Source organism: Panulirus ornatus, chromosome 51, assembly GCF_036320965.1.
Source record: "Panulirus ornatus isolate Po-2019 chromosome 51, ASM3632096v1, whole genome shotgun sequence".
Classification (NCBI taxonomy): domain Eukaryota; kingdom Metazoa; phylum Arthropoda; class Malacostraca; order Decapoda; family Palinuridae; genus Panulirus; species Panulirus ornatus.
Window position 1 is genome coordinate 3,303,995 of NC_092274.1, and position 27,393 is coordinate 3,331,387.

A 27,393-nucleotide genomic window follows, 5' to 3' on the forward strand; every position below is an offset into this window, starting at 1 on the left:
CTCTTCCCTATAACTAGTTTACATTGTCCTTTTACCTGCTTGACTTTACTGCCTTAGCAAAGCATGTGGGGGATATCCCTGAACTCTCAAGAAAAATCCTTGCCTCATCTAGGTCTTGCTTCTTCAGAAAGTGTTACTTAAGGTGACAAGGATTTCCAGCTCCCAATTCCTCCTCGTCTTAGTTGCCATTTATAACATGTAGGAAATACATCGGTAGTTTTGTGTCTACCCCACAGACATACATTCCATCTCATTAGTATAATCAACAATGAAAACAGTACAAACAGTTACATAATACAGTAGGTAAAAAATACACAGTATGGCACTTTGTTAAAAATATTTTTTTTTCAATTTTTTTATTTTCAACGTCATGACTGTAACAATCGGAAGCCCTAGAAATACAGAGCTTAAACCTTGTTGAATGCTGCAACATCTACAGACTGGACGTAATCCTCAAACTCTTCAATCTTCTCTGTAAGGTCATCGACAGAGATCTTTGCATCCTCTACCGTGCACAAAATGCTCAGCTTGTTGATACCAAAGGCCAGAGGATTTAGCTTACCTAAGGAAAATAAAACATAGAAAATAAATATTAGCATATAACAATATATGTAACAACCTGAAAATGTATCCATATCATGTACAGAGAGAGTTGTGATAATAAGAATATAGTTGAGAGCTGAGGATGGTGTGCTGAAATGGTTTGGACATATAGAGAATGAGTGAGGAGGAGAGGTTGCAAAAGATGATAAACGCATCAGAAGTGGAGGGGTAAGAGAATAAAGAAAAAAATTGGAGGAGGAATGACTGTGAAAAAGATTCTGAGTGCTCGAACCTTTCTGAACATGCAAGAGGGTGAAAAGCATGAAAGGGATAGAGTACTGGTGGAATGTGGTAAACAGGGAACATGTGATGTCAATGGACTTAAGCAGGACATATGAAGCATGTTAAGGTCAGTGGGGCCTGGTTGTGGTTTTGGTATATCACACACGAAGGCTAAATATGGATGCGGGCAAAAGCAACCTTTCTTTATCTGTTCCTTGCACTACCTTAGTAATGCGGTAAACAACGAACAAGTATGAAAAAATATCTAAAACAGTAACAACTTAATCACACCAGTAAAACAAATCAACCTGTCAAAATCAGATCAAGTTCTAATAATTTAACAATACAAAAGACTGGAAACCAATTCAAGATTATATCTAATGGTTCTTTCCAACACTTCTAGAATGTCTTTGCTTGTTCAGAACAACTCTGATTCTTGCTCTCCATAATACCATGCCTCCATCAGATTTCCCACACTTTATCAAATTTTTTCCAAACATATTCACCATTTTCTGCATAAGAGGGGAAGCATCGAATACAGATGACTGAGCCTTAGAAGGAAAATCTTCACTTAGCCCACTTCTATGTTCCTTCTTTTGTAAAAGTGAAACAGGAAGGGAGGATTTCCAGCCTCACACTCCTTTTAGTCACCTTCTATGAAACACAGGGAATATGTGAGAAGTGTTCTTTCTCCTTTATCCCTACAGTTATTTCAGACATATCTTAATTGTATATATCTAATCTTATTTGTATAATTTTACTATTCACACAACAATTATGACACAAACAACAGCATAAAAGACTGAATCGCTCTTTTATCAAACACTATTTAAGTTGGTACTTCATATTTTTATCCTACGTACTAACTATGGTTAAAAAGGCATGGCACCTTTGAGCTATACATATACAGGGCCAAAAGAAAAAAATAATGTATACTCACTAGCACCCCAGACAAGACCATCCATGGAGATGGATCGGACACGATCCTCCATGGCTTTCATGTCTGTCTCATCATCCCAGGGCTTGCAGTCTAAGAGTATCTGAGATTTGGCAATTGGGCCAGGCTTAGCAGCTTTCTTTGCAGCATAAGCTGCCAGTCGCTCCTCCCTCACACGAGCTGCATCAGCATCCTTAAAGAGACTTGACACACTCAGGGAATTGTTCAACATTTACAGAATACTCATCCAGTTACACTCAAATCTCAGATACTGTCTAGCAAGGCTCACTATATAATTCACCTGCAAATCAATCATCATTATTTACTGGCATCAACTATATTAATTATACTTCAAGCTCATTATAACAAATACTGTTCTGTCATTATGCACCTGGAAACTTTCTGCACAGTTTACAAAGGGATACAAACCTCCTCTTCATCATCAGAGCCAAACAGATCCACCTCATCGTCATCATCATCCTCATCAGCAACAGGGGTTACGTTGTTAGTGATGGGATTCTTTGCACCTGGGAACTTTGATTTCTCAGCACCAAATGACGTGATGTGTTTATACCATCTTAGGGCATGTGCGAACTTTTCTGCTGGTGGTTTTCCAATGTTTTCATAAACACTGACATCAGCCTGAGTTGGTGCATAACTGGGAAGCAAAAACAGGACATAAAGATTGCTGGTGATACACTAAAAACAAATCATTACAGAGTAAGATATCAAATACTGTTAATACATTACTAATTTCAAACTTTGGTCCCTCTTTTAACAAAAATTTACCATAATCTTTTTCTCCCATATCTTACTTAACATAAATATTTACAATAATGAAAACAACTCTAAAATAAATAAAAAAAACCACAGCCCTGACCCTCGTGCATTGAAAAACCCTTATGCATAAAAATGATCTTCCCATGACTGATTTCAATCATCCTATAACTTATAACACTTTTTGTCATCAAGACAATTTAGCTTATTCACAGAAAAGAAAAAGAAAATCTTACATATTTCCACTAATAATTGGTAAACATCAATTCTGGATAAAACAACACACATAAAGTGGAAGAGTACTGGAGGGAGAAAAATATTAGGAAGAATGCATGGAATGGTGCATGCAAGGAAGGCATGTAAGGAAAAGATACGAGTATATAAGTGAAGACTTTTGCTGTGGCTACTTTCTTGAGAGAGTTTCCAGAGGGAACAGGCATCAGTAACAGAGACAGACAGAATAGATAAAACCCAAGTGATCTGATGAATTACAGGTGGATCGAGAGGTTGCTGCATATTCAAAATAAAAAAAATCACATCAATGAAATTTTCACACATAGAAGTAACAGAAATTAGAGATTTTCATCATAAAATTTTAAAATATAGCCATATGCAAGCATAGCACTGTGTAGTAGCAGTAATGAGAAACACTGCGTGCATCAATTTTTTTTGTCAACTTTGTGGGACTTGCATCATGCATTGTGATGTAACTTCAACGAAACATCTACAAATCTACATGAACTGTTTGCCTTCTGATCAACATGTTTCGTGAGGAACCATTATCTAGTAGCAAAAGTGGCAATGAATAAAAATCACCAGAAAACCAGTGCTCTAGACGCTAGGTTTAAGGTTGTACTTCAGTTTAATGTAGTGAAACCTTAGTAAATTTCAATAGCTACTACTTTGGCTTGCTCTTACATAGCCAATTTTAAAGCTTATTGCAAATACACACTAACAGAAAAACCAGCTCTAAAATCTATAATTCAAGAATTTTCACAAAAAGAAGTGCCACCACATTCAACAATAGTACCATGAAGTAGCAGGAATGCAAACCACAGAATAGCGTTTAATTTGTTTCTGCATGGAAAGTTTCCATGTGCACTTTGTTTTGATTTCTGTGGAATATTTAAAAAACTATGGAATGTCTGTGCTCGTCAAGCTTCTTGGCTTCCTTTCCTTATATCTAGCACTCTCTCTCGTAAGTCAATCTACATCCGGAGTAGAAGACGGATACACCTTACCCTTTCCTCGTCAACAGTGGTTTCCCTTAAGGTTCTATCCTGTCTCCATCTTTTTTACTTAAAATTTCGGATCATTACAAAATAACTAAGAGTATTCATATGCTTATAGCTAAACACCAACTGTAATTCCAACACACTACACATAACATGTATTAAACTCATTTTCCCTTAACATGCAAAACCCTTATTATCAATTAAGAATACAATGCTCAAATCACGTTCCACAACAAATGTTTCTATAAACAGAATAAAATCATTAAGATAATAATCAAATTACATAACACACGATACATATTTCTTTAGGATACATAAGGTTTATATACGGTTATAACACTGGGGAAAAAAGATAATAATAATAACCTTCCACCACACAAGGGAATAATGTGTCCGACCAAAAATGGCTAAATTTCTCGTGGCCTCGCGTGCCATGATGCCCAAGCAGGTGTACCTGTCCCCGCCCCCACACACACACACACACACATTCCAAGTTAAATATTTACCAATAATCATCTTCCTCCATTGGAGGCGAGCACTTTCACCTGGCAAGGTCTTTTTAATTTCCCTAACTCATCAACAGTCATGAGAATTAACTCTACCACAACATATCTCTTCTTACATTAGGCTAGCCAACAATAAGGGACATATATGATGAAAGATTGTGTCCCACAAAGAAAATATAGAAATGTTGGGTTTCCGCCAAGTTATCCGTCAACCACATTCTACACATTGTTAATTCACCTAAATGTTGTCACATACAGAAAAATTAATCCCATTAAATATTTACAACCTATATTCATCGACTAACTTCATAAAATAAGGAAGGGCATGTTTCTCAATCACAATTGCCATTATAATAAAAACACATGGCGACCACTAAGAAATAGTCCCTTATATTTGCCTCCATATCTTATCATAAACTCACCCTTCTATGTAGCTTTTGTCCCCTAAGTAGTCGTTAAGGGATTTTACACCACTCTCACTCTGTAGATTACCGAAGTTGGTCATTTTGATGGTGTTTTTATCTCAAATATAGTGCCCTGTGCACGGCTGTGCCAGTCCGGCAACAGTTGGACGGTCAGAGACAGCAATATTGTCCCAATCTAGTAATATGAACTTCAGAGTATCACTCATGCCATTTTTGTGTCTACAGATTAATTCATATCAAAATATATATATCAAATTATTCTCCAAGGTCAAATATATTTTATTTCTGTTGCTTTTATGATAATATACATGTCAAAGAAAGTGAAATACTCACAATATAAAAGCAAAGCCAGGGTCACAATCACAATTCGAAGGCCTTTCCCGGCAGTGTGGCATTTGGTTCCAACAAATACCATCAACTAATAATATTAATATAAAAGTTAACATATCACATTAAACCATTCATTTTATATGAATAAAAATGTATATTGCAATATTCAAACTATTGAGAAACTTTAATTGATACATGTTATTCTTTGAAGGACATGATAGACAAATGAAAGCATATCATTCAACTTCAAATAATTGATTTTTGTAATCAATATCTAACTATAACTTATATGAAAAAAAATAAATAATATGTATTAGAACCAACATATAATGTTTACGCAATTCCTGCTAGGCTCTGATTGGTCGATCACCTTACCTTCCTCAGCTGATTATTGTTGTGGTTAGTACTTTCTCCAATATTTACGTCAATTTACTAATTATGTTATAAAAAATACTTTTAGATGATACTCACGCAGTCACCCAAGTATTCACCTGGTGTGTCTAGTAACAGAAGTGTTGATGAGAGGTCAGTCATTAGACGGTACCCGGTGTAGGTCATCGGGTAAGTATTGTTATTACTTTGGTCATTGGTTGCTCTGTGGTGTCCAGGACACCGGAGCCCACTATTTGTTCTGTGTTCTGCTTTGGATACCCTAGAAATGAATCCCTGGAGAAGGAAAATTAGATGTCCAGACTTGTTTCAGGCGAACGTCAATGTGGCACAGTCACTTTGTATGGTTCAGTTCAAGTCTGGCCTCAAGGAAGACTTTTGTGAATGGGACATTTAGCATTAGTGTCTTGAATTCTATGGAATCTATACAGTTTATAGGCCTTAATTGTACATCACAATAATGAAAGTTACTGAAGTTGCTTGAAGCTCATGCCTTAGAGCTTTATTTATATTAAAAAAAAATGGTAGAAATATAAAGCTCGCTTTCCAAAGGCGAAAGATAATTCTTATATATACATACGAGGTATTGTATTATTAGGTAAAAGTACAAATTTTTTCCTTCAACAGCAGCAGCAAGGCACAATGCTGCGTGTCGGGGCATCTCGTTTGCTCCAGCATGGGAGCAGACATGCTGCAGTGGTTAGTGCAGCAAGAACTCAGTCATCGGCACCAGAGAAAATAGAGGTTTTTATTGACGATGTGCCAGTAATGGTGGAACCAGGAACCACTGTCCTGCAGGTGAGCTTTCATTTAGAGCTAAATGTGTGGATCAATAAAGTTACTTGCAGGTTAGATGTTTGCCGTTATATGTGACCTGTTATTAAGGATTAGACATATCATGATGTTGCTGCACGTTATCATATGTTTAGTTTGATATGTCATTATTTATATTTTTTATAGGAGATTGCAGTAGATGAGAGGTAGAATGATTGTGGTGCAATACTTGACCTTTGAGAAAGAATGGAAATTGCCACAGTTTATGCTGCAGATGATGCTTTGACAGCTAAATTAAAGGGAGACTTTTATAGAAAGGTGGACTAGGCTCTCGAATGGATTAAATCTTGTTCAAGACAAATAGTATGGAGTCAAATTGATTAGCCAAGGATTGCTGTTGTAGTAACACCAGATTGTTGGGGTTATATGTAACATTTTTAGTTGAGCCTTATAAAATCTGCACAGCATATATTTTCAGGCTGCTGCTCAAGCTGGAGTAGAAATACCACGGTTTTGCTTCCATGAGCGACTGTCTGTGGCAGGTAACTGCCGCATGTGCCTTGTTGAAGTGGAGAAGGCTGCTAAGGTCAGTATTTCAAGTTCCTTTTGCTTCATGCATTTCATGTTTGGTGTTAAATTATTATAATAATTTTGTCTTTTGAAGTTTTTGTTAATGACGGCTACATACATATATACAGTATTATAAACATTCCAATTTTCATGTATAGAGTTAAAATGTAGACATTGATTGGAAATATGCATGTAAATGTCTAACCCTGTTGCAGATATTGATATAGTAGCTAGAGAATGAGAGTAAATAGGGCCTTTTGTCTGTTGGTGGTGCTACGGTGCTAATGTGGGAAATAGCAAACACGTATGAAAGAAAGACTTCAAATTGTGAACTGATAAAACTTTTGATTTTCTAACACTTACTGTGAGTACATTTAATACTGCATATGAAAATGTGAAAGTTGGCAGTGGATTCTACTTATAGCCTGTGGCGGCATGTGCCATGCCAGTGATGAAGGGTTGGCGAGTCAAGACAAACAGTGACTTGACACGAAAAGCCCGTGAAGGTGTAATGGAGTTCCTTCTTATCAACCATCCCTTAGACTGCCCCATCTGTGACCAGGGAGGAGAATGTGACCTGCAGGTGAGACATGATTTGGTATTTGGCAGGAAGAAGATGAGAACGTCGAGGCATCATATTAAATGTGGAATGGGTGGCATGCTTGTAATTGCTGTACACCCATCAGAATGGCAACATACAATACACATGTATTCTGCATGACCCCTCTGAAAAAGTCAAGTGATATGAGTATGTCTAAAATAATGTTAGCATCTTGATTAATGAGGGAAAATCCCCAGAGACCACATCTTACTGGGAAGTATCCTTAGGCTAAGTCATATATACCCTTCTAGTAAAGTTGTTACATCTGTTTTCATGATGCATTTCGTTTTCTACTAACCTAAAGGATATTCCAATGGTCTGGCACCTACCATACTTCATTTGGGAAATTGCAGTCATAAGTTAATTGGTGAGCAATATCCAAGAATGTTCTTCCTCTTTTGTGAAATATGAAAGTCAAGTCAATAGCTAACTAGCTTTCATTGATGTTTATCTCCCCTTAGTATGTAGTAGGAGTCACATTTGATTTATTTCTTCCATCTAATGCAGATTGGTAATTACAGAAAAGCTACACAAATTTAAAGATGGGCTGGTTCGGTTCAGATGTATAGGTAGTTACATTTATTGTCATTTAATGATGTTGAACAAAAATATCCATGCCAAATTGAATATGGGGAAGTAGTTGCCATTGAATTAGAATTGAGAGGAAGGAAGCCAAAGGTTTATATACACTACTTTTGAATGTTTTGGAAAATTGAATTTTTGTAACAATTTCCACAAAATGTGTATGACCCGTACCAGTTCCTGAGATTATGTAGACAGTTAGGAACTTGAAGTTGTTGAACTAAACTATATAGATAATTTTTCTTTATGGGATGAAAATTTTTTCCAGTCAAAACTTAACCCTTAATAATTTATCTATCAGGTCAAGACAAGTCTTTTCATCATCACTGCTTTCCGATCATTATGAGAAGACTATATCAAATACCACATATTTATGGATTTTTAAGAGATTTGTCAAGTCTGAAGAAATAAGCTATGAAGTTTCTCAAGAATTTGTTTATAACTGTTGAAATTACCATTTTCAGGATCAATCAATGGCTTTTGGTTCTGATCGGTCTCGCTTTTTGGATAACAAACGAGCTGTAGAGGACAAGAATATTGGACCTCTTGTAAAGACGGTGATGACTAGATGCATCCATTGTACACGCTGTGTTCGCTTTGCAACAGAGGTTAGATTTTATTGGTATTTTTCAGTTTTTTTCATGCAAGATGCATGATGTAAATTGCACTGCGTAATGAAATCAGTGACTGAAAATTTTGTAGAAATTTTTTCCATGTTGTCTTGCAGTTGTGATCTCTCATCATTGATATATTATTAATGGTACTGTATAAGTAACTACGACTTTAGTACCTGCAGATGTAAATTCCTTTGACTTGGTGCACTACATCATTCATTGGATTTTGTTTTTAAGTTTATAGGTTCGGTGGAAAACTTGTACTAAATTCTTGGATCCTTATTCAGGTTGCTGGTGTAGAAGACCTCGGCACAACAGGACGAGGCAGTGACATGCAGATTGGGACATATGTAGAGAAGATGCTCATGTCAGAGTTGTCAGGCAATGTAATCGACCTTTGCCCTGTTGGAGCACTCACCTCAAAAGTAAGCATAGTATTTGATACTCGCTTTATGTAATTATTCATCAGATCCAGTAAATGATATATATGAGGTGTTGATGGGTATTTAGAGGGCAGTGCATAAGGTTCCTGGAGGGAATCATATAACTTGGAAATGCTCATGGAAGGGTATTAAAAGCATGCCTTCAGTAGTATGTTGTAGAACTTGGATGGAAGATAATGTGCCAGATGTTTATTTCATATTGATTGTGCTAGTGTCTAGAGGAGAAGTTGTAATGAATTATTTTCAAGTACAGAAAGACTTGCTCTTAAAACGTATTTCCATATGAGAAATGTCAGTGATGTGTGAAGTGCATTGAAAGCTGAATTTAACAGCTTTATAATTGAGAATTTTATCTTTTGTAAATATCACTGTTATATATTTATTGTAAACTTATTATTTACAGCCCTATGCCTTCACTGCACGGCCATGGGAAATTCGTCGAACTGACTCTGTTGATGTGATGGATGCTGTTGGGTCTAATATTGTTGTAAACCATCGCACAGGAGAGGTGTTAAGAATCCTTCCCCAGGTACATGAGGTCAGTACATCATGATGTTTTGTGTTTTTTCCTTTGGTTTTGTGCCATATAGAACTACAACTTCTGAATTTTAAATTTGGCCATAATCTCTTGGGACACTTTCATCTTTAATTTGATCCTTTTTTTTTTCTGGCACTTTATATACTTTTACTTTATCAGTTTCTTGACAATAGTAGAAAACACACACCCTCTCTTCAGAAAATATTTTGTAGGCTGTCAAGTTTCAAGCAGCAAAAATTGGTGAAAGAAATTAGGCTGTGCAATTACATGTAAATAATTTGCATTGACACAAACATTGGACTAACTTGCTGTATGTACTCCATTGTGGACTGCCATTGGGGAAGGAGTGATGCTGTACCATGTGGTCAATGGGAGATATTTTTTAGTATTTTACAATAAGATTTTGGTCATTAATTTTGACATTCATTTCAAAACATTCAACATGTAATTGATGAAATATCACTGTAAATAATGTATTTCAAATATTTTTCTCAACTTTTTTCAGTAGGTTCTTGCCAAATGCATGAATTAATAAACATGTTCATACTCAGATTAATTTAGGAAAATAGTTAAAATATACTGAATACAGATGAATGATATTTCTGAAGCTGTCTGCCTCATCCATCCCACTGAATTTAGAATGGAATGATGACAGTAGAGAGAGAGATAGATAAGTGATAGTAGAGAGAGAGATTTGAGTAATGGTTTTTATATTTGCTGGTATAAATTCTCAATCCTGAAGAATAAAAGAATAATTTTGTAAACAGGAGATCAATGAGGAGTGGTTGTCGGACAAATCCCGCTTTGCATATGATGGTTTAAAGCGTCAGCGCTTGATGTATCCTATGGTGAAAGACTCGGCTGGTGAGCTTCGTCCTTGTGAATGGGAGGACGCCCTGATTGTAGCTTCCAAAGCTCTGAAAACAGCAGGTGGTTCTGTAGCTGCTGTTGCTGGAGGTAAGTTTCTCCCACAAAGGAAGACATAACGAAGTAGATGATTAGATGGATTGATTACCACTGATGCAGGAAAAAACTGTCAGGGGTGAAAAGTTTTGTAAGAGGAATTTAAGGCAGCCTGCTTTACAGGTGAGAGTATGAACTATGAAGATAGATTTTTATTTCATCTCTTATAAAGGAGAGGGAGAATGATAATGATACCTTCAACTACACCAGTATCTGCAAACGTTGTTACCCATTACAGCACTGATGGTGAGATTTACAAAGAAACTTTGTAATTTCATTTCATTTGGTTAAGATCTGTTAGTGTTGATACATGATGTTTTAGAAAAGGATGTGGTAGGAGGTAAGAGTAGTGAAGATAGCCTTTGATCTAACCCAAAAGTTATTCAAGCTGGATCAAAGGCCCAACAAAGAATTTAGAATTATGTAATGTTCTGGATGGGAAAGTGGTATCGGGTAAAGAAGTAGTGAAAAGATGGAGTAAGTATTGTGTAGGCTTGATGAATGTGTTTTACAATAAGGTGACCGATTTGTTGTGTTTATGATGAGGTGGTATGCAAAGAAAGAGATTCATGGCAAATAGTTTAATGAAAATAGAGGTGGTGGTGAAAGCCTTCTTAAGATAAAAGTGTGGCAAAGCATCAGGAGTGGATGGGATTGTGATGAAGTTTTTCAAGAAAGGGAATGACAGTGTTTTCTGTTGGATAGTCAGGCTTTTCAGTGTATGTATGCCCTAAAGTGAGGTGCCTGAGGATTTTTAGAATGTCTGTATTGTACCATTTTATAAAGGCTAAGGGAACAAAACTTAATGCTCAAATTGCAGAGGTATAAGTCTGTTGAGTATACTTAGCGCACACAATCTCTCTTATCACATATAACACTTGATAACACTCAGCTCACTACCTTGCTAACATGGGAAATGGCAATCAAGTATAATGAATAAATAAAGATATTTTTGGCAAGTGTATGAATCTACTTTTATTTGTATTTCTAAAGGTGTTCAGTGGTCCATAACCCCCTCCACCAGCATGTAGTGCATGCTCATGAGAATGTTAATATTGAATAGCCTTTTCTTTTTTATCATGATGATTCTTAGTTTTTTCTTTATTACTTCATGTATATATTCAAAATGACACTTTCTTTTTAACAAATTTTCTCTGCATTTACTTTTAGGATTAGTTGATGCAGAATCTCTCATTGCACTAAAGGACATGGTCAACAGACTTGGTGGTGAGTCTGTCTGCACTGAAGAGGTAAGTGTGCTTTTTTTTCTCTAACTTTGTTACTTTTAAATATTAATAACCTTTGTGCTTGCCAGGAGCTATGGAAAGGTTGTCATTTGTGGTATATTAGAGCTGGCATCTTACCATTCTGTGCATGAAAGCCAAATTGTAGAAAGAGTGAGAGCCTCTTTCTAACTCAGTTGGTCATAATAATTCAAGTAAAGTAAGGTGAACTACCCAAGTGCTAAGCTACTTTTGAAGCAAAAATTTCTTCACCCCTTAGTGGTTTCTGAAGGAGTAACATCAAGCTTATATAACTCCTCAATGATAGCTCTCATTTTCTTTATTTATCCAGCTGCAATTTCTGCCAGGAGTAGCCATAAAGTCTGTTATTAGAGCAGTTTAAAAAAAATTCTGAGTTTGAATTCTAATATAAATAATACACATGATACTATCAAAATAGAATTTTCTCCTTTTTTTTACCTCACCTTCAGAATTTCATTAGGTAGTTGCTAGGGGAATGATGGTCCCTGTTTTATTTGATTAGTATCCATATGAGAGTTTTTCAGCTCTAGTAATGACGTACCAAATCCTAAATATAGAATTGTCTCATTTAGAATTCATCTTTGTGTTGATGTTTTACCAGAGAAACCAGTTCAGTCTGATTATGATTGCACTTAGAGGATTATATTCTCACTGACGAAGGTCCATCTTTTTATAGATTTTCCCTGATACTGGAACAGGCACCGACTTCCGCTCATCGTACTTGCTCAACACAAAAATTGTTGGTGTAGAGGAGTCCGACTTGATTTTATTTGTTGGTACAAATCCTCGATTTGAAGCTCCACTTTTCAATGCACGTGTTCGTAAGGCATGGATCTACAATGAACTTGATGCTGCTATGATTGGACCAAATGTAGATCTGACTTACGATTGTGAGGTAAGTATGTTGGGACTTTACCCAATTGTTTTCAGTATTGATTGCTTATGAAGTTTTTTATTCATCAGAGGACATAAAGAATTGCTGATGTGATTAAAAGATTTTTTTTTTAATTCTGTACATTTGAATGTGAAACAACACAACCTTTATTTCTGCAATTGCTTTTGCAAAGTGAGGTCCACAGGTAATAATTTACTAATTCTTGTCCATACTTTTTAGAGACTTTAAGCAATCTTGCATTGCAACCCTTTAGATATAAAGGTTTTTGACAGAGTTAGGCATTGTACTCTGATCTCTAAGCTCCCTCTTTTAGCTTTCCTTCCTCATTCAGTATTCATATGGTTGGTTTCCTGTCAGGCTAGTTTATCTCCTTAATTGTTGAAGGACGAGTTCTCCATCTTTCTAAATCAGCGGCAGTGTTCCTTAGAGTAAAATTTTCTTTCTTGTACTTTTCCTCCTCTTGATCAGTAGTTTCCTTTCTTCAGCAAATAATGGAATGCAGTGATAAAATGATGACTCTGCATCCTTTCCTTCTTTTAAATCTGTTCCATCTTCCTCTTAAGGTATATCCTCACAGAGGATGTTAGTGACCAGTGCTTGCAGCACAAAAGGTTACAAGTGACTTAAGAAGTGGAGCATCTTTTTTTTTTTCCCACACATCCAGCTTGCTCTAGGCAGTGACTAAGAAGGGGGAGCAGCGGACTGGAAATCCTTCCTTCCTGTGTAATCACTTTCTAAAAGAAGGAACAAGCGATTTTTCATGTTTAGTCATCTGTTCTAGTTGCTACCTTGCTGAGGTGGGAAGCATCAAACAAGTGTGAAAGAAAGAAATGCATTGAATTTAATTTTTTGTAATATGCTGTAAGGGTTGCTTGAATGAAAACGTAACAGAATTGCAAAACAGTTTAGCTTCATGAGTTATGAGGAGTGATTACTTATTTTTTCAGTTTTCATTTCCAGCACTTGGGGAATGATCCCTCCATCATTGGAAAACTCTTGGATGGTTCACACCCATTTTCACAACGACTTTCAGCTGCCAAACGGCCCATGATTGTAGCTGGAGCATCTCTTCTGGCTCGAATGGATGGTGATTTGTTATATTCACAGCTTATGCAGCTGTCTCAAAAGGTAAACAGCTGTTTCTGCTGATGTTATATTTCTAAGCTTTTTCAATATATATATATACATCATATATATTGTAGTCCTTCACTTTTTTACCTGTTATTACTCCATACATTACAGTTACGCAGCAGCTGTGAAGGTGGATCTGAGTGGCGTGTACTGAATGTTCTACAGCGCGTGGCCTCACAAGTGGCTGCCCTTGACCTTGGCTACACTCCAGGAGTGGCTGACATTCGTAACAATCCCCCAAAAGTCTTATTTCTCCTTGGTGCTGATGAGGGAGCCATTACTCGTGAAGACCTTCCAAAGGAAACACTTGTTATTTATCAGGTATACATCGTGTAAAGACTGGAGATTGAATGCTGATTTGCCAAGGCAGATGAAATGGTGAAGATAACCATGGAGTGGTGCTTGGGGCTTGGCTGTGGATAATGGGCTTTGGTTTTGGTGCATTATACATGACAGCTATTGGGTGTGTACAAGTGAAGTCATTTTTTTTTTTTTTTTTTCACCAGATCCTGCCTCATCAAGGTGGGAAATAAGAATAAGCATTTAATTTCTGGTGTGTCCTTCCTTCTCTGTACAACCCTGTCTGTGGCCCATGCCTCGCAACCATATATATGTGGCCTTTTCTGTCTGTATTCCTGGTGTAGGGGGTAGCCATGCTGTTTACTGTGGAGCAGGGTGGCACCAGAAGTGAATGACGGCAAGCAGTTATGAAAATGTACATGTATATAAGTATATGTCTGTGTATGTATATGTTGATATGTATTGTGTATGTGGGATTATGTTTATATATGTGTGTATAAAAGTGGATGGGTCATTATTCATGTTTCCTGGCTCTACTTTGCTGACATGGGAAATGGTGATCAAGTATAATTAATAACTGGTAAACAAATTGAGATAATTATATTTAAAGCAAAAATCATCAGTTGCAAACACCATCAGTTTGCAGTCAACTGAAAACCTTGGATACGTTTGTGATAAGTACAGTATGGCTTACAGTATTTCATAATTTGTTTACTGCATGTCTTCATCCTCTTATTCAATACCCTCCCATGTAACTTCTCAGGAATACTCAACAAATTTATCCCTCTGTAATTTGAACACTCACCATTATCCCATTTGCCTTTGTAAAAATGGCACAGTGCATGCATTCTGCCAATCCTCAGGCACTTGACCTTGATCCATACATACACTGAATATTCTTGCAAACCAATTCACACTACAGTCACCCCCTTTCTTCATAAATTCTACTGCAGTACCATCCAAACCCACCACCTTGCAGGATTTTATCTTCCACAAAGCTTTCACTACCTCTTCTTTTTTAACTAAACCATTCTCCTGACCCTGTCACTTCACACACCACCCCTCAACTGCTACATTACTCACCTTAACATTCAAATCACCCATCACTAATACCCAGTCTCGTGCATCAGATTGGGGAGGACCAATGTGGTTTCAGTAGTAGAGGATGTGTGGATCAGGTGTTTAATTTAAAGAATGTGTGTACGAAATACTCAGAAAAACAGAGGGATTTGTATGTAGCATTTATGGATCTGGAGGAGGCATATGATAGGGTTGAGAGAGATGCTTTGTGGAAGCACTTAAGAGTATATGGTGTGAGAGGTAAGCTGCTAGAAGCAGTGAAAAGTTTTTTACCAAGGATGTAAGGCATGTGCACAAGTAGGAAGAGAAGAAAGTTATTGGTTCCCAGTGAAGGTCGGTCTGCAGCAGGGATGTGTAATGTTCCCATGGTTGCTTAATTTGTTTATGGATGGAGTTGTTACAGAGGTAAATGCAAGAGTTTTGGAGAGAGGGGCGAGTATGCAGTCTGTTGGGCATGAAAGGGCCTGGGAAGAGTTAGTTGTTTGACGATGATACAGCTCTGGTGGCCGATTCATGTGAAAAACTGCAGAAGTTTGTGACAGTTTGGAAAAGTGTGTGAAAGGAGAAAGTTGAGAGTAAATGTGAATAAAAGCAATGTTATTAGGTTCAGAAGGATTGAGGAACAAGTTAATTGGGATGTACGTTTGAATGGAGAAAAATTGGAGGACGAGAAGAGTTTTGGATATCTGGAAGTGGACTTAGCGGCACATGGAACCATGGAAGTGGAAGGGAGTCACAGGAAGGGGACGAAGGTTCTGGGATTGATGAAAAATGTGTGGAAGGAGAGAGTGTTATCTTGGAGAGCAAAAATGGATATGCTTGAAGGAATAGTAGTTCCAACAATATTATATGGTTTGCAAGGCATGGCCTATAGACAGGGTTGTACGGCGGAAAGTGGATGTGTTGGAAATAAAGTGTATGAGGACAATATGTGTTGAGGTGGTCTGATCAAGTAATTATGAAAGGGTAAGAGAGATGTGTGGAAATAAAAAGTGTGTGTTGAGAGAGCAGAAGAGGGTGTGTTGAAATGGTTTGGACAAATGAAGAGAATGAGTGAGGAAGGATTGACAAAGAGGATATATGCATCAGCAGTGGAGTGAAAAATATTTTGAGCAATTGAGGCTTGAACATACAGGAGGGTGAACAGCATGCAAGGAATAGAGTGAATTGGGACAATGTGGTATACTGGGGTCGACATGCTGTCAGTGGACTGAACCAGGGCATGTGAAACATCTGGGGTAAACCATGGAAAGGTCTGTGGGGCTTTGATATGGATAGGGAGTTATCGTTTCAGTGCATTACACATTACAACTAGAGACTGAGTGTGAACGAATGTGGCTTTTTTTTTCTTTTTGTCTGTTTTCTTGGCACTACTTCACTGAAGCAGGGGGTAGCGATGCTGCATCGTGTGGGGCAGAGTAGTGCCAGGAATGGATGGAGGCATGCAAGTATGAATATGTACATGTGTTTACTGCAGTTCACATGGGAATTTTGTTGTATAATAAGCTTGTTTTTTCCATTTGTGCTAACAAATATGCTTTTTTTTCCCTTTATTTTATGTAGAAAATCTGAATACTTGTTTGACCAGAGGGGGCCAGTCCCAGTTGATTTGGATATCTAAGTTTTGGTGTATATTCTGGTGAAATTATTTTGTGAATGCAAAAATGGGAAGAAAATGTATCTCGGGTACTTTTGTACATGATCACTTTTTTCATGAAATGGCTTACTTCAGGGACATCATGGAGACCAAGGAGCAGAAATGGCAGATGTTGTTCTTCCTGGTGCCGCCTATACAGAGAAGACTGCGACGTATGTAAATACAGAGGGGCGAGCCCAACAGACACGGGCTGCCTTGATCCCTCCTGGAATGGCTCGTGAAGACTGGAAGATTCTTCGAGCTCTTTCAGAGGTGTGATAATTGTTGATTTATGTTTGTGGACTTTCATAATTTTTTGAAGCCTTGACATATAAAACAGTAACCAAGTACTTCATAATTTAGATATAATAAACCCTTAATTTAATGTACTGGGCAAATAATAATACATTAATAATTATTTTAAAATAAAAGTTCAAAAATCTGAAATGCTGCACCATGCGCATTTCATATTGCACTTGGTTTTGGTAGTGAGGTATACTCTCTTTGTTTCTGTTTCAGTTTGCCTCAAGCTACCGTGTGGTCAGGTTGTACACAGAGAATTTTGACTTTATCAAATAATTTTGTAATCCTTACAACTCAAAATGGCATCAAGTGATAGAGGAGTTAAAAGAAAGCATGTGAACGATAAATTGTATCTAAAAATGGCCCTCAAATTACATTCTTGATTTAATGGACTTTCGGCTTTAATGGACACCCCTTCCTTCTGATTAGCCTGTTAAATCAAGGGTTTACTATATCTCTTACAGTTTATGATGAAAGCCATTTTGTGTGTGCAGGATCCTTTACTGTATTGCAAAATTTACTTTTTATTCGCTGTATCACAGAATTTATGTTTGATAAATAAAAAGTTTGTGACTTTCTACAGGAGTAAACCATCAACCTTGGGAAGACTCATGCCTGGTATTTTCCTGTTATATCGCATGTATTCAAATGAAAGTCATTGAGAAATGGGACTTTAATGACTTTTGCCAGCAGAGGTCATTTTCATTTCAAGAGATAACTGCATAAACATTTAATACAGAATTCTAATGTATCATAAAACTGAACATGTTGCATTGATAACATGTTAGATATAGCATTCCATATCCTGCTTGTAAATCCAGATTATAACGGTTAATGTATGCATTGATGCACAATATTGAGAATGCTGTTGTTTTTCAGATTGTTGGTGTAAAGCTTCCTTACGATAGTCTAAATGATATCCGCATGCGAATGGAACAAGTGTCACCTAATTTGGTGCGCTATGGGGATGTGGAAGAAGCAAACTACTTTGCACAGGCATCAGCTCTTGCCCAGGTTAGTGAGTTTGGTGCTGAAAACTTCTCTGGATTAAGTCTTTATGATATGCACTTTTTCCTTACATGTGCTAAATCTATACCATTATTTTGCTAGTTTGCTTCGTACTTAGTTGCTTAATACTCCATTTTCTGCATTAATGAAGTAGTCCTGGGAACAAAGAAAAGGCCTCTTTGCTTATATCCATTATATAGGTGCCATGTGTAATGCACCAAAACTACAGCCCTTCTATCCACAACCAGACACCACAGACCTTTCTGTGGTTTCAGCTGACAGCTTCATATACCATGGCTCTGTCCATTGGCAGCATGTCACCCACTGTATACTGCATCTCTATTCCATGCATGCTTTTCACCCACTTTATGCATTTATCTCCTTCACCACCCATTCATAAACATTTAACAGCCTTGCTAACACCACACTCTCTTGCTACAAACCCACCTTCACCGGGAACCACTCACTCTTCTGTAACTACTTGCACACACGCCTTACTTGTTTGATACTCCTATCTTTCATGTCACACCTATATTCATAACACTTTCAACAAAGCATTGTTATCAATCCTATCATAAGCATGTGAGAGATTTTATATATCTTCTACCTAATGAAACTGAGAATGAACTTGAATGAAAATTTATATACTTTAGACAGAATTGAGGGGAATGAAGTGATGTATGTGAAGTCAGGATTGCAAAATAATACATATGACTGAGTGATATGTGGTATCATGGGAAAGATGAATTGTTTCAAAAGATTGATTGTAAAAATGCAAGCTTTGGTTTTTAAGGAAAATGTTTCAAGTTGATAGGTATAGAGACTAAATTTTGCTTACATACATGCAGCGAGAATTATTACTTTCTAGAGACATCATTTGAGAATATATAGGTAAAAGAGTAATAGTTGAGAGGTGGGCATGGGGTCTTAGATGAAATGACTAGTTGAAAGTACTTATTATTATACTTGATTGCCATTTCCAGGAGAAACAAAGTATTTACTTGTCATAAAAATCTACATAATCCCATTCGTGTAATACCGTGGTTTAGTCGGTATCATTTCTTGAGCATTAATAACAAAGCAGGAAATGGCAAATCTGTATGTGATGAATTTCTCCATTTGCATATTGCTTTTGGAGCTTGAATTTCATGGGATTCACCAAGGTGTCATATTGTCTTGGGAGTAAATGTAGCCTCAGCCTTCTATTGTAAATATTCAAAGTAGCTTTTAAGTAGATAATGAACTTCATCTTATAATGTCCATGGTATACATGATAACTGTTTGCATTTCTTTCATCAGCTGGTAAGTGGAAAGAAGGAACCCACACCTATTGATGTTCCGCAAAAGAAGCTGGAAGACTTCTACATGACTAACTCCATCACCCGAGCCTCTCCAACAATGGCCAAGTGCATTGCAGCAGTTAAAAAAGAAGAATCAAATAAATATATTGAATAATGGAACCTCTGTAGGGTACAGTTGCAAGATATATTGGCAAGTGGCATTGGGGCTGTAAAGTATACATGAAGTGTGTACATAAGATTCAAATTTATGCAGAATCATTGAGAACATGCATTATACCTACATACCTAATTATTTTGTTTTCTTGTGATACAACTAGCAGATTGGAAACTGAGCCAGGCTGTTTTATAAAATTTCTGAATTTGCATTTTAAATCATTCTTTTCGTCGAAGGTCTGAAAATTTCATCATTAAATTGTGCATGAATGTTTTTTATTCTGCTTGTAATGCCAAAATGTGGCTTGCTACAATGGCCAATGTTCAGTGAAAGATAGTGTACAGGTGTCTTAATTTTATTTGTACAGTATGTCCTAATAATAGGAATTAAAAGTAAATTTGATTTTAATATCCTTTTTCCCGCGTTTGGTGTTGTAGTTATGAGCATTATCATGACTAGTATTCAGAATATGCAATCCTTTTCAGTATATTGCATGGCACTATTCTTCATAAGGATCACCTGGTCATATTCGATTTTTTTCATACTTCATTGCTATTTTTCATGTTACTAAGGTAATGCCAGGAACAGATGAAGTAAGGCCATATCCAATCACTTCCATTCTTTAGCTGTTATGTGTAATGCACCAAAACCACAGCTCCATGTCCACAATAAGGCCCCACAGACCTAATGAATTAATAAAGTATACAACTCCAGGCCTAGGTAGTTGCTAGGCAGCCAATGACCAGGGAAGTCTATTACCAGCACTACCCACCTGGGTATCAGGAGGGTTAGTAATGGCTATGTAGTGAGCCAGCACTTCACTGGTTGTCAAGCTGCACTCCTATGACTCTGGTAGCTGTCTTTTCTTTCTGCCTCACCTGCACATGGACAACTGGCATTGTCCCGAAACATACAATCTCTCCTTGTTACACAACACTTAACTTCCACAGCTCATTCTTTGTTACTACATTTTCCTGTAGTGAGCATTATGTGCTATCCCTGCCTTTTGACAAAATGGTAGGGGCAATAGATTGAAGCAGTAGGTAGGAACATTAAGTAGAAACTTTAGTTGATATTTGATATGAACACTGGGCAGGAGCATTAGGTAGAAGTAATCGGTAGGAGCCACTACAAACACTGCGCTTGACTTGCATTCTGCCAGTGGTATGTTAAGGGTGAGGCACTAAAGGCTAAAAAGTGGAACTGGAGTTCACTAGTTATGGAGACTATTGACATGGCCACACCCTTGAGGGAGTTCAAGGGAACAGACATCAGAGCTATAGACAGACAAGCCAAAAACTGATACGCAGATTGCAGTGTAATACAGCTTTTCATTTGCATTTTCTTTATTGTATTAGGAGAAAGATGAATTGACAGTTTTATGGGTATTGGGAGGGTTAGAAACATCCGCTTAGTGAGCCAGCACTTCAGTGATTGTCGAGTTGTACTCCTCTGACCCAGTAGCTGTTTTTTCTTTCTGTCTCATTAACATGTGGACTACTGGCACACGCAAACGTACAATCTCTCCCTGTCATATTTCCTGCGGTGAGCACTATGCTAGCCCTGCCTTTTGTGAAAATGGTAGGAGTAGTAGATAGCAGTAATAGGTAGGAACATTTTGACAGCAGCATTAGTATGAACATTAGGAAGGAGCCTCAGCAAACACTGGGCTAGAGTTGCACTCTGCCAGTGCCCTGTTAACAGTGAGGCACTAAAGGCTAAGAAGCAGCACTGGAGTCCACTAGTTATGGAGACTCTATTGCCATGGCCACCCCTGTGAGTGAGTTCCAATTGGAATGGGCATCAGAGATACAGATGGATGAGATATATGATTTATAATTCTTTTACGATATCCCATTTAAAAGTAGGATAAATGGTGGAAGAATGCATGGAATGGTCTAAGGGAGTGTGGCATATAAGGAAAGGGATAAGCGAAGAGTCTTTTGCTGTGGCCACCCTCTAGATGGAAGCTCCTCAAGGGAACGAGCATCAGAGATAAATGTTTTTTGTTGTTCATTAAGGGGGTTTATATAGTCCTCCTACATGAAAGCTGTGCAAAACATTTATTGTTCCCACTAACACTATTAAAACACTTGCACATTTCAGTTTTCAGTATCAAGTTTTAATGTTTAACTTGTTCAAGAAAGTATTCTGCATTTAGTTTGAATGTTTCATAAACATTCAAACCTTAAGCAGCAAAAATAGATGTCAAGGGAGCTCCAGCATTCCTGAAGAGTAAGATAACTTACTCCTTTCCCACTCTTCCAACAACACTGATCATGGGCACAGGTGCTCATATCACAGTCTGATCTATTGTGGGGAAAAAGTATAACAAAGTAATCAAAAATTCTTCAAGTAATACTTCTCGAACCATCTTTGCACCGTTTAGTGACAAAGACTCAGCAGATAGTATTTAGGATAGGTGGTGAGTAATCCTACTTGTTAATATTGCAATATGTTAAGCAGTCACCACTTGATGAATTAAAAATTCTTTAAACTTTTTTAGCATTCAGAAACCAATATTCAGTCAAAATACTCATCTCGAATGTTTGAGGACAATATGTGGTGTGAGGTGGTTTAATTGAATAAGTAATGAAAGGGTAAGAAAGACGTGTGGGAATAAAGAGTGTGGTTGAGAGAGCAGAAGGAGGTGTGTTGAAATGGTTTGAACACATGGAGAGAATGAGTAAGGAAAGGTTGACAAAGAGGATATATGTATCAGAGGTGGAGGGAACGAGAAGCCGGAGACCAAACTGAAGGTGCAAGGATTGAAAAAGATTTTGAGCTATTGGGGCCTGAACATGCAGGAGGGTGAAAGGCATACAAAGAATAGAGTGAATTGGCACAATGTGGTATACTGGGGTCAATGTGCTGTCAATGGACTGAACCAGGGCATGTGAAACGTCTGGGGTAAACCATGGAAAGGTCTGGGGGGACTGGATGTGGATAGGGAGCTGTGGTTTTGGTGAATTACATACGACAGCTAGAGACAATGCAAATGAATGTGGCCCCTTTTTTTTTTTTTTTTGTCTGTTTTCCTGGTACTACCACACTGATGCAGGGGGTGCCATGCTGTTTCCTGTGAGGTGGCGCCGGGAATGGATGAAGGCAAGCAACTACGAATATGTACATGTCTATTTATGTACATGTCTATGTATGTGTAGGTGCATGTGCATATATGTGTGTATATGAGTGGATGGGTATTTCTTCGTCTGTTTCCTAGCACCACCTTGCTGACGCAGGAAACGGCGATCAAGTATAATAATGAAATTGTTTTACGTGTTGTAATCTACAGATGACAGTTAAGAGTCACTCACCTTTATGTGATGTAATCTGCATAGGATAATCAAAAGATACTCACCATCATGTGTTGGAGAGTAATCTGAACAGGACAATGAAAAGATACCATCATGTGTTGTTGAGTGATAGGTAAAGGACAATTAAAAGATACTCACCATCATGTATCGCAGAGTAATATGCACAGGACACTTAAAAGATGCTCATCATCATGTGTTGTAGAGTTACATGCATGGGACAGTTAAAAGATGCTCACCATCATGTTTCGTAAACTCATATGCATAGGACAGTTTCACCATTATATCCAAAGAATCCATTACTGTATACAATTGTTGTTTGTATTTTCTTTTTTTAATGTCGATGAAAGCCTGTGTAGGGAGAAATGAAAAATTAGTCTGATCTTCAATGCATCATTTTACATGTATCTTTAATTTCAGTCTCTACCACACAAAATAAATTTTTCAGTGCCATTTCACAGGTACTTAATGGTAAACATTACATTAAAAATATTATTCCACATATAAAAGTAGTTTACTTAGAATGTGCTTATAATGTGTTAATATGAATTAGACTTCACACTGCACATACCTAAGGTTCTACAGTATATGAATACATTATACAGAATCCTTATATTTTACAAACAATAAATATCATATAAAAAAATAAGCATTTGTGCTAAGTGCTTACAATAGTCACCAACAGTATGGACGGAAATGGATGTTTAGATGTATGCCCATGTACAGTCACAAATACTGTGGATGGATACATAGGTTTTATGAGATACTACATGTATGTATTTCTACCGGACAAGTAAGATGACATACTGCCACTAGGTCTAACTTATAGTATATGTAATCAGTAACAGTATAAGGACAAGTCTGGATGCTATCATAAGGCTTGACTAGAATAATACATTACATAGCTTGTCACAATTACAAACTGAAGAGGAACAACTCCTTGTCATCTTTATGAAGTCTGTCGCATTCCCTACACAAATGCCGAGTCATACATGATCACTGCCAAAGGGAAGAATATCATAGAGTTGTGAAAGTTTTCATAGTGAGACAACCTCTGATTTTAGAATAATGAGTGTGTTAAGGTTCATATAACATCAAATACCACTTAGTTACTGACAGACACGAAGAGACTGGCATGACCTTTAAGTGTTTGGGCACAATGTTTGTCAGTCCCCTAACATTTCATATCAAAAGTTAAACATTTCTAGAATTCATAAACACACATGAGTCACAGATAATTCAAGAATCCGACATGAAAATCAAGTAGCATTATGTTGCATTTTAATTGCGAAAACAAATTACCCAGATATTATGACAAATATTTAAGTTATAAAGCTTTCATAATATAGTACTGGAGGTACAGTAGATCCTATACAAAAAGTACATGTTGAATCACATTTAAATATTCACATAAGATAGTATTTGGGAGAGCAAAACTGGGTATGTTTGAAGGAATAGTAGTCCCAACAATTTCATAAGGATGCAAGGCATGGGCTGTAGATCAGGCTGTGTGGGGTAGGGTGGCTGCGTTGGAAATGAAATGTTTGAGGACAATATGGTTTTGACATATAGAGAGAATGGGTAAACAAAGGTTGACAAAAAGGATATATGTATCAGAAGTAGAGGGAACAAGGAGAATGGGGATACCAAATTGGAGATGCAGGTATGGATGGAAGATTTTGAGCAATAGTGGCCTCAACATGCAAGAGGATGAAAGGCATGCGAAGGATAGAGTGAACTGGAACTATGTGGCATACTAGGGTCGATGTGCTATCAATGGACTGAACCATGGCATTTGAAGAATCCGTGGTAAACTTTGGAAAGTTCTGTGGGCTTGGTTATTGATAGGGAGCTGTGATTGCAGTGCATTACAACTGACAACTAGAGAAGGAATGTGAGTGGATATAACGTTTCTTCATCTGTTCCTGATGCTACCTTGCTAATGTGAAAAATGGTGATCATGTATGAAAATAACATTTTCATTAAGTTTGTAGACAGGAGTGACTTTGTTCTTCTTCAGTCATATAAAACAGTACTATTGTGCCACATGGCAGACATTAATGTCCAGTTACTCCTTACTAACATTAAAAATTTTAACCACATTTAGTTTTTACAAATAGGTGCAGTAGTTCCTCATATTCCCCCACCTACTTGAGATAAAAATCGCAGTTAAAACATAATGACTGGTGGATATACATTGGTGCCTGTATACTTATAGATGTCTTTCATTCCCTTGACGAATATATAAAATAACAGCTGCTATTAAGTACTCAGCCCAGTATGATAAACATTCATTAATGTCTATAAAAGATAATCACAGGCCAAATATTGCCAGTCAAAGAGTCCAATACAAAACACAGTTACAACAGAGCAACTTGCAGGATGACAGTACTTTACAGCCATTCCCTTTGCACTTGCTGGCTATCACTTTAACTGCAACATCATAACAACCCCCTTACAAATAGCATGAGTATTCATAATGAAGAGCACTATCCTTTCTGAGGCAACCACTATGGGACTAAAACTTAGTGAAGCTATTTCAATATCCAAAGTATCTCAATTTATTTCGATCTTTGTGAGCATGCAGTACCCAAAAAAACAAAATGCTGCTTCCCAGAGCTCCTCAAGATGCAGATTTCAAGTGTTTGATTTTGAGACATTCTTGGATTGGCAGTGCAACCTCTGGCTAGAAAAATGGCTATGATCATAAAACTTCTATAAGAGCCTGCAGTATCTTAGAAAGAAAAAAAAATCCACTCTGGTGTGGATATAATCATCAATACCAAATTCTAGCAATTCTTAGCTCTCTGGTTCTTGTAAAATGAAGAATAAAGAAATCAATGCAATAAGAGTATTACAAACATGGGAACTACAAATGTTCCAATGCCAAGTTTTTAAGAAACATTCACAGTGAATTCATCAAGAACAAATGTATCTTGAGAGGGGTCACTGATCCATCATGGAATTAGTTATGGTATATGTTTACTGACACTATCATTATAGCTTTGGTGGTGTACATACATACACCAAGAGACAGGAATGTCTGTAATGAATAAATGAGATTTAAGAAACTAAATCTAGTCCAGAAATGCTAGTGCTTCTGACTTTGTGAAGTAGTGAAAATATTTGTGGAAAGCACCTAAAAGTTTGATTCCACAGGAATGTTTGCCAGTTTAAAAGAGGCCTTCCATGACCTCCATGCTGGATCCACATCAATTACTTACCTCACAATAAGATTTTACTGTATAGTAACAGAATGACTGCTTGTGATTATGAAAATCCTAGGCAAAATTTAGTAAAGTTGTAAGCAATTACAAATCATTAAAGCTCTAACCAAAGTGTTTAGGCTTCACAAAAATTTCTAACCACTTTTCTCAGTAGCAGGCACATAAACAGACTTTTCTTAGCAACCTATGAGCCATGTAATGGTATATTTTGTTTTGTTTTTTAGCACTGCATCCAATAAGGCCAAGTTCTCAGTGGAAAAATAGTCGCGACTGTAATCCTAATTACATATTTTCTGAAATAAAGGAGGGAAGGTGTTTCCAATTTGCTCTTACCACTATCATCACACACAGAATTAATCTTTGGTTTAGATCTAGCAAAGGCATCAGCAGGATCTCTAACTTACATAGACATGGTCATAGAGGCATATGAAAAGAAGGCATCAATTTGTTGGCTGCTTGTGCTTTCATCAGAAGTTACATAAACAGCTTGGTTGGATGAAGCAGCATTCACCTGTTGACCAACCTGAAAAGTTATGAAACTAATGACAAAACTGTAAAATAAACAATAAATATTTTTTTATCGCTGTTTCCTGCAACAGCAAGGTAGTGCCAGGAGACAAACGAAGAATGGCCCATCCTTTCACATACACATATATATACATAAACGCCCATACATACACATATACATACATACATATCAACATACACAGACATATACATAAATAGATACATATTCATACTTGCTTGTCCGCCCTACAAGAAACAGCATCCTTACCCCCTTTTTCAGTGAAGTAGCACCAGGAAAAAGACAAAAAAGGCCATAATCGTTCACACTCAGTCTCTAGCTGTCAATGCACTGAAACCACAGCTCCCTGTCCAAAGTAAGGCCCACAGACCTTTCCATGGTTTACCCTAGACATTTCACAAGCCCTGGTTCAGTTGACAGCACGTTGACCCAAGTATACCACATCATTTTAATTCACTCTCTTCCTTCCATGCCTCTCACCCTCCTGTATGTTCAGGCCCTGATTGCTCAAAATCTTTTTCACTCAATCTTTCCATCTCCAATTTGGTCTCCCGCTTCTCCTTGTTCCCTCCACCTCTGACACATATATCCTCTTTGTCAATCTTTCCTCACTCATTCTCTCCATATGTCCAAACCATTTCAACACACCCTCTTCTGCTCTCTCAACCACACTTTTTATTTACACACATCTCTCTTACTCTTTCATTACTTACTTGATCAAACCACCTCACAACACATACTGT

The 27,393-nt window shown here is 37.2% G+C and overlaps 3 protein-coding genes across 6 annotated transcripts in view; 1 reads left to right on the forward strand and 2 right to left on the reverse strand.

Moving 5' to 3' along the window:
* Positions 1–320: 320 nt before the first annotated feature.
* On the reverse strand, positions 321–4,863 carry LOC139764837 (elongation factor 1-beta-like). The gene is made up of 4 exons (XM_071691819.1): positions 4,703–4,863; positions 2,192–2,420; positions 1,766–1,955; positions 321–562 (listed from the first exon to the last, which is right to left on the reverse strand). The coding sequence occupies exons 1-4, from the start codon at positions 4,783–4,785 to the stop codon at positions 408–410; spliced, it is 657 nt and encodes a 218-aa protein (XP_071547920.1). The 5' UTR covers positions 4,786–4,863; the 3' UTR covers positions 321–407.
* A 449-nt stretch (positions 4,864–5,312) lies between these two features.
* ND-75 (NADH dehydrogenase (ubiquinone) 75 kDa subunit) lies at positions 5,313–19,980 on the forward strand. 2 transcript variants are annotated; one of them, XM_071691813.1, is made up of 15 exons: positions 5,313–5,434; positions 6,053–6,223; positions 6,678–6,785; positions 7,194–7,352; positions 8,417–8,560; positions 8,854–8,991; positions 9,413–9,547; positions 10,315–10,504; positions 11,681–11,760; positions 12,452–12,670; positions 13,631–13,798; positions 13,913–14,122; positions 16,914–17,090; positions 18,000–18,134; positions 19,428–19,980. In XM_071691813.1, the coding sequence occupies exons 2-15, from the start codon at positions 6,068–6,070 to the stop codon at positions 19,581–19,583; spliced, it is 2,175 nt and encodes a 724-aa protein (XP_071547914.1). In that variant the 5' UTR covers positions 5,313–5,434; positions 6,053–6,067; the 3' UTR covers positions 19,584–19,980. The 2 variants fall into 2 exon arrangements, with proteins under 2 accessions (XP_071547914.1, XP_071547915.1); XM_071691814.1 differs by lacking the exon at positions 5,313–5,434 and adding an exon at positions 5,552–5,596.
* Positions 19,981–23,038: 3,058 nt separating this feature from the next.
* The window catches only part of LOC139764836 (protein XRP2-like), a 28,746-nt gene continuing 24,391 nt past the window's right edge, over positions 23,039–27,393 (reverse strand). Inside the window, exons 7-8 of one of the 3 annotated variants that reach the window (XM_071691815.1) lie at positions 26,529–26,647; positions 23,039–23,248 (exon numbers count right to left, since the gene is read on the reverse strand). In XM_071691815.1, coding sequence (XP_071547916.1) covers positions 23,197–23,248; positions 26,529–26,647 — 171 coding nt within the window. In that variant the 3' untranslated portion in view covers positions 23,039–23,196. Of the gene's footprint in view, positions 23,249–23,276; positions 26,648–27,393 lie in introns of those variants that run through there. The other 2 variants (XM_071691817.1, XM_071691816.1) reach the window with 2 other exon arrangements.